The 6,885-nt window shown below is 43.8% G+C and overlaps 1 protein-coding gene and 1 long non-coding RNA gene across 2 annotated transcripts; both read right to left on the bottom strand.

The window, feature by feature from the left end:
• Nucleotides 1-553: 553 nt before the first annotated feature.
• LOC130521292 (uncharacterized) lies at nucleotides 554-2,479 on the bottom strand. Its single transcript, XR_008949276.1, has 3 exons — nucleotides 2,332-2,479; nucleotides 1,952-2,125; nucleotides 554-1,421 (listed from the first exon to the last, which is right to left on the bottom strand). It is a non-coding gene; the product is annotated as an uncharacterized LOC130521292 (long non-coding RNA).
• A 1,661-nt stretch (nucleotides 2,480-4,140) lies between these two features.
• On the bottom strand, nucleotides 4,141-5,782 carry LOC130521293 (ribonuclease inhibitor-like). The gene is made up of 3 exons (XM_057024887.1): nucleotides 5,717-5,782; nucleotides 4,616-4,792; nucleotides 4,141-4,505 (listed from the first exon to the last, which is right to left on the bottom strand). Exons 1-3 carry the CDS (start codon nucleotides 5,767-5,769, stop codon nucleotides 4,295-4,297), a joined length of 441 nt encoding a protein of 146 aa, XP_056880867.1. The 5' UTR covers nucleotides 5,770-5,782; the 3' UTR covers nucleotides 4,141-4,294.
• Nucleotides 5,783-6,885: the final 1,103 nt, after the last annotated feature.

Below are 6,885 nucleotides of genomic sequence, written 5' to 3'. Positions count from 1 at the left end.
TAATGCTAACGCTAACCCTAATGTTAACCCTAACCCTAATGCTAACCCTAATGCTAACCCTAATGCTAACCTAACTCCAACCCTAATGCTAACCCTAATGCTAACCCTAACCCTAACCTTAATGCTAACCCTAACTCCAACACTAACCCTAATGCTAACCATAACTCTAACTCTAACCCTAACCCTAATGCTAACCCTAACTCCAACCCTAACCCTAATGCTAACCCTAACGCTAACCCTAATGCTAACCCTAACCCTAATGCTAACCCTAACTCCAACCCTAACCCTAATGCTAACGCTAATGCTAACCCTAATGTTAACCCTAACCCTAAGCTAACCCTAACCCTAATGCTAACCCTAACCCTAATGTTAACCCTAACCCTAATGCTAACCCTAACTCTAACTCTAACCCTAATGCTAATGCTAACCCTATCCCAATGCTAACCCTATCCCTAATGCTAACCCTAATGCTAATGCTAACCCTAATGCTAACCCAACCCAATATAAATAAGAATATAAAAGAATGAGTGGAGACAGAAGAGAGAATGAGACGTTTTTGGCGCGTGTCGCTCTTGATTTTGTGTTTATTTTTGCAGTAAACTTAAAGGAGGCCTTTACACTTTATGTTTGATTAAATTTAAGCTGATATTCCATTCTTGACATCTTTAAATTTACAGTATTCATGGGAGTTTTATTTGGTCATTTTGCTTCTTTTTATTTCCTATTTCCCACATTTCTTCATAGTTTTTATTAGATTGCAATAAATCCTATAACATTGACCAGACTGACTAAAGTCAAATGAGCTGTGGTTCCCACCGATAGCGTCATTCTGATGGGTTTTTGCTGGCTGCAGCTGAAATATTCCAATGCTCCACGTCACAGAGACAGTAAATACTAAACCCTAAAGATTCTGAAGGCATGATGTAAAATAGTAACGTATAATACAGACATTTGAAGAGACAATTAAGAGAATGTTTCCATGCTTCTAAGAGTGGCCGAGGAGCCATTTAGAACTTTATAAAGATGCATTGTGTGATACCAGGAACTAATTTAACTTCAAGGCGAAGCTGCTTCTGCTTTGTCGACCATCGACTGATCTCCTGAAAGTCCACCAGCGCTTTTTAAAAACTGAATTCTTCATCTATGGAGGGAGTAGACGGCAGATGTTTCCACAGATGCTCTTCACCAGTGGTCAGTGAGTGATGCAGCAGATGAGCGGGAGTTGACTGGCTTCAACCAGCTACTGTCTCAATGTCTCCAGCCCATAGTCTGGATTCTCTACGAGAGCAGACAGAAGCTTCACTTCTGAATCCTGCAGCTGGTTCTGACCCAGGTCCAGTTTTCTGAGATGGGAGGGATTGGACCTCAGCGCCGAGGCCAGAGAGCCACAGCTGATCTCTGATAAGCTGCAGCTCCTTAATCTAAATAAAGAAGGGAAACTTTTATAAGGTTATAAGTGAAACCAGTATTAATCTGAAAGGTTAATCAAAGGCATGATCTGTAAATATTTAATTTAGTTCCAGGTTAAAAATGATAGTAATATGTAATTACCACAATTCCAACCTCTCAGGTTTGCACTGTTCCAAAGGAGAATATATATTGTTCTGGCCCTCACTCTTCCCAGGTTCTCCCACCTCTTTCCCTCCCATCTCATCATGGAGATCCATCTCACCTGTGGCTCATCTTTAAAGGCACAACCTGTCTTAGATGACTTCCTGTCTCCCTCACCATCTCCCTCCTCGTTGGCTGGTGTCTACCAGGCACCCTCACCTAGTTTTGTCTCATTTTGGTTACCATCTGTCGGCTTTTTCATTGTCCTTAAATCAATTTATCATGAATAAGTGGTCCCCGTGTGGCCCCCCCTCCTGAAGGAACTGGGCACAACACACACACTCAGAAAGTGTGAGGACCCTCGGATGGAATAATGGACATTTTTCAGAATGGTGTTTACCTCAGAGTTTCCAGTCGGCAGTTTGGAAAGTGGAGAAAACCACAGAGCAGCTTCACTCCTGGATCCTGCAGATGGTTCTTACTCAGGTCCAGTTCTCTGAGATGGGAGGGATTGGACCTCAGCGCCGAGGCCAGAGAGTCACAGCTGATCTCTGATAAACTGCAGTAACGCAATCTGAAAAATGCAGGATGAGGTTATACGGTGCAGGTCTGCATGTTATCTGTGTCAGTACTAAACCTACGTTAGTTCTTAGTTGGGTCAGACCTGAATTCACGATATTCCAAGGAATGTTTTTAATGTGGTGCATCACAGCAGTGTTGAGAACAGCCTCACTTCACCATCTTAGCAGCTGGTATATAGGTAGAAAAATGAAGACTGACCTGAGCCTCTCCAGTTTACAGTTTGGACTCTCCAGTCCAGAACAGAGCCGCTTCACTCCTGAATCCTGCAACGTGTTGTAGCTCAGGTCCAGAACCCTCAGATGGGAGAGGTTGGACTTCAGAGCTGAGGCCACAGAATCACAGCTGGTCTCTGATAACCTGCAGCCGACTTAGGCTAAAATAACAATTATTTTGAGAGAAGACAAATAAAAATCAACATGTACCAGAGCAAAACACAGCTTCCAAGCAACAAACCTCTGGTCCTGCACCGGCTTATCTGCCGTATGTTCCTATTTTGGGTTCTTTCAGGCGGTTGGACCAGATCTACAGCGTATGTAAAGTGTGTGTAGGTCAAAATACCTTCCAAGTTTGTGAGACCACATTTCTCTATAGCACTCAACTCTTGTCAGGAGTTGGGACAAAGCGACCCACTCCTGATAGCTTGTGGGCGATGCTGCAGCGACCCTGCAATCCCTACACTCTCTGGTGAAACCAAACCAAAGGTTTTAGACACTGCTGGATGCTGGAAGGGTGGCTATAGTCTGGACGCAGAGTTCCCCTGACTGCACATTTCTCCAACAATGATTGGCAGCTGGTGTCACTTGTTCTCCAGATGAGAGAAGGAAAGAGAGCCCCCCCACAGTGTGTTTGATTGCCCCACTGCAAGCTCAATGCTGCCAGAAAACATTGCAGGAGCATCAATTCCCCTCAGGGCATCAACAAGGACCTCAGGAAAAGGTGCAGCTGCCACCTACTAGAGACAAGCACACTGAGCTGAGATTCAAAGCCCTCTCCTCCCAAGAGAAGAGCTTGTTTGTTGGAGGCTCTTCTGGGCGATACCTGGTGCCACAGCTCCAGCTCAGCCCGTCTCTGGAGCTGAGGTGGAGCTGAGCAAGTTTCATGGTTCTCCACCACTTCCTCTGGCTGAGGACCTTCTCAGCTGGTGGTTTCTGCTCCACCTTCCAAGTTGAGCAGGTGATACTTCTGCATTCCTGCCACCAGGGTCTCTGCAGAAAGAGTCTTCTCTACTGTTTTATATTAGATTGTATAAAATTAGGATTTTTGGTTGATGTCTTAGATGTTGTTGACTAAGAGCAGGTTTTTCTTTAATAACATAGAAAGATTCGATGAGAAGAGCAAATGTATTATTTTATGAGCTACTTCCACTACTATTATATACACATACTTCCATATTGTCTTAGATTGCAGCTGCATTTATTGCATCGTTCATAGAAAGTCATATTTGTGTGAGGAGAAAAACTCCAATAAGGTCATTTTCTTTAATGACCATTACAACAGGAGGCGATGAACAAATAGATTTATATAAAAATGTGTGAAAACTTATGGATGGAAACTTTTTAAAATGGTTGCATTGTGTAGAATCGGGGTGTAGAATCAACTTGTTGACTTCTGATTTGGACTCCAATGGAAGTGAGGTGCAACAATTGTGGATGCTGAAAGCTTCAGATCTTCATGAAGGTTTCTGTGGTTGGACTGACCTGCTGCCCCTTTAAGAGGGAGGCAGGTTTGGGCTTCTGGCTGGAATGAAGCCACCTCAGATGAGAATGACTGCAGGCTTTCGGTACCAAGGTTTAACAGGGGCTCACTTCACACTTGGGCTTTTCTCTTTTTTGGGATGGCTTTTCTCAGGAGAGAAGGGGCATGGCACACTGCAGCAGCTTTCTTTTGGGTTTGCTAGTTTTCCTTCTGATCTTTAAAAGACAGGAAGAACCATTTTTGATTGGTCTGAATGTTTGGGCGGTTTTGTGGCCAGCCTAAAATAAAACAAGACAAATCTACAACTGATACTTCCTTTCTAGTCATTGATGACCATCCTCACATGGGACAGATTTCCACAACCAATTTAATGCTGCAAATCTGTCCTGTGTGGTCTTTTTTCTGAGAACTGTAACACTACGTTTATAACAAAGATCAAACATGGAAACAGTTATTGTCTAACTAGTTATACCTGGGAAAGTACTGGATCATCTCTGACTGACCTGAGAGTCTCCAGCTCACAGAGAGGATCCTGGAGAGCACCACAGAGCAGCTTCACTGCTGGATCCTTCAGCTGGTTCCAACTCAGGTCCAGAACCCTCAGATGGGAGGGATTGGACCTCAGCGCCGAGGCCAGAGAGTCACAGCTGATCTCTGATAACCTGCAGCCACTCAGCCTGGAAAAGGAATAAATGGGGCAAATAAAAACACATTTCTAAATCTGAAAATGAAGAGAAAAGCAGAAAATGTAAAGAAATTTAGAAAAGACCAACAGAGGCCTCCTGACCTGAGCGTCTCCAGTCTGCAGTTTGGATGCATCATTGCAGAAGACAGTAACTTTACTCCGGCATCTGTCAGGCTTTGGTTCTTGCTTAAGCTCAGCTCCCGTAGATGAGAAGGGTTTGACGTCATTGCTGAGGCCACAACTTCCCAATGACTCGTTGAAAGAAAACTATCAGACAGTCTGTTGTGTATGAAACAAAAATAGTGAGTCAAACTTTGGGATTTCTCATCAACTCATCTGAGAATCTACCTGAACACAATGTAGCTCATTTCCTGGAAAAGCTAAATTCAACACCGTAGAGCAACAGTTTGAACGACCATCAGATCTGAAATGCAACTGAATTATTCTCAACATTTGTCTTATTTTAGAACAGCTCATAATTACTCAATATTTAAAATGATTATAGCAAATGGTTTAAAGAAACGTGCATCTTTTTATCTGTCTATCGGCTCTTTGGATATTTTGCATTTCATCCAATTTGTACGATGGTGCGTCAAGTCTTAATTCAGCGATCCGATCGATGACATCAGAGTCTCTGGTTGCATCGATTGCCCTCAGCTTCTGTTCTATCTGCCTGTTTCCCTTCAAATCATTTCACTGCACCTTTTGTTGCTAGTGATGAAGTTGCCACCTAACGGGTGTGGAAAGGCTCCAACAACTTTGTGGGTCACATAAAGGCTCCAAACGGAACCGCCACAAAGACCTAAAACACCCATTTAAACCAACGAGGCCGGCTGTTTTTACGTTGAACAAATGAAGCAAAATAGTCACGTGTCATTAGTTAAAATGTGTTTTTTCTGTCGTTCGAATACGATGTATACAAACAAACAAAAGTGATTTAATGACATGACAGTAATTTCATGATAGTCAGTTAACTTGTGGCTCCTATTATTCCTGCCTTATGTTGGTTTGTCTGGATTGACCTTTGAACTTATATCCAGCCAGTGTTGAACATTTCTGGATGAATTGTTGTTTTTTTTATTTATGGACGCTGCAATGGAGATAAAGAATTGAAGGAATGACCACTGGAGGGGGTATTGCTACCTGACATGATCACTCGCTTGATTTAAACGCCGATGTCCGGCCCCAAAAATCTTTACTTACACGACCTTCCTGCAGTTCCTCACAGCTGGAATCAGGGCGACGTCGTCCCTCATCTGAGGTGTTGTACTGCCGCAGGTCAGCTCATCCAGAACCTCCTCTGACATCTGCAGCAGGTAGGCCAGAGCTGAACAGTGGATCTCTGACAGTCTCCTCTCTGATTTCTCCCCTGACTTCAGGAACTCTTGGATCTCCTGATGGACTGACTGATCCTTCATCTCCATCAGACAGTGGAAGATGTTGATGCTTCTGTCTGGGGAGATTTTATCACTGTTCTCCTCCTTCAGGTTGTTGAGGACCTTCTGGATGGTTTCTGGGTGGTTCTCCTCTGATCCAACAGTCCACCCAAGATCCTCTGATTGGACTCCAGAGAGAGACCATGAAGGAAGCGAACAAACAAGTCCAGGTGGCCATTTTTACTTTTGAGAGATTTCATTAGTGCTCTCCTGAGAAAGCCATAAGAGATATGCTGGATTGTTTTTTGCAAACATCAATGTAAACCTGGAAAAGGGTTTGGTTCAGAAATTTTAGGAACAGACTTATAACCGCTGTGTCTTTCTGTGTAACTGATATTATAAACGCTATTGAAGTGATTTACGTAGTCAGTGTGAACAGTGTAGGATGTAGACGGCAGCCAGAAACTCTGAATGCTCAGATGAACAAAGCATAGACTGATTTCTGGAAGATCACACTCTCTCTCTTGAAGATCTCTGTACAAACTCCTGAGTACACCGACACCTCGGAGACGTCCAGTCCACATCGCTTCAGGTCTTCTGAGTAGAACATGATGTTTCCTTTCTCCAGATGTTTCAAACGCCAGCCGACCCAACTTCAGAAGGAGTTCTTTGTCAGCCTCAGTCAGTTCCTCTGGTCTCTGCTTTCCTCCATACTTCTGCTTCTTCCTCTTTATCTGAACCTCAGGAAGTGTGAGTAGAGGTCAGTCAGGGTTTGGGCAGCTCTCCTCTCTGGTCTCTGGTCATCATGTCCTCCAGAACTATAGCAGTGATCCAGCAGAAAACTGGGATCAGACACATGATGTGGAGGCTCCTGGAGGCCTTGATGTGTGAGATGATTCTCTTGGACAGATCTTCATCACTGAACCTCCTCCTGAAGTACTCTCCTTCTGGGAGTCAGTGAAGCCTCGTACTTCTGTGATCCTGTCAACACACGAG

The sequence above is a fragment of the Takifugu flavidus genome, unplaced genomic scaffold, assembly GCF_003711565.1.
Source record: "Takifugu flavidus isolate HTHZ2018 unplaced genomic scaffold, ASM371156v2 ctg849, whole genome shotgun sequence".
In the NCBI taxonomy this organism is placed as follows: Eukaryota; Metazoa; Chordata; class Actinopteri; order Tetraodontiformes; family Tetraodontidae; genus Takifugu; species Takifugu flavidus.
Note: the sequence above shows the minus strand (reverse complement) of the source record. Positions and strands in the feature narration are given on the sequence as shown.

Excerpts from the sequence above, each read along its gene's own strand:
- LOC130521293 (XM_057024887.1), bottom strand. The coding sequence starts at position 5,769 with ATGAGGGACGACGTCGCCCTGATTCCAGCTGTGAGGAACTGCAGGAAG. Across the intron at positions 4,793-5,716 it reads AGGAACTGCAGGAAGGTCGT|ACTGTCTGATAGTTTTCTTT; the intron begins GTAAGTAAAGAT and ends CATACACAACAG. Across the intron at positions 4,506-4,615 it reads TGCAGACTGGAGACGCTCAG|GCTGAGTGGCTGCAGGTTAT; the intron begins GTCAGGAGGCCT and ends TTCCTTTTCCAG.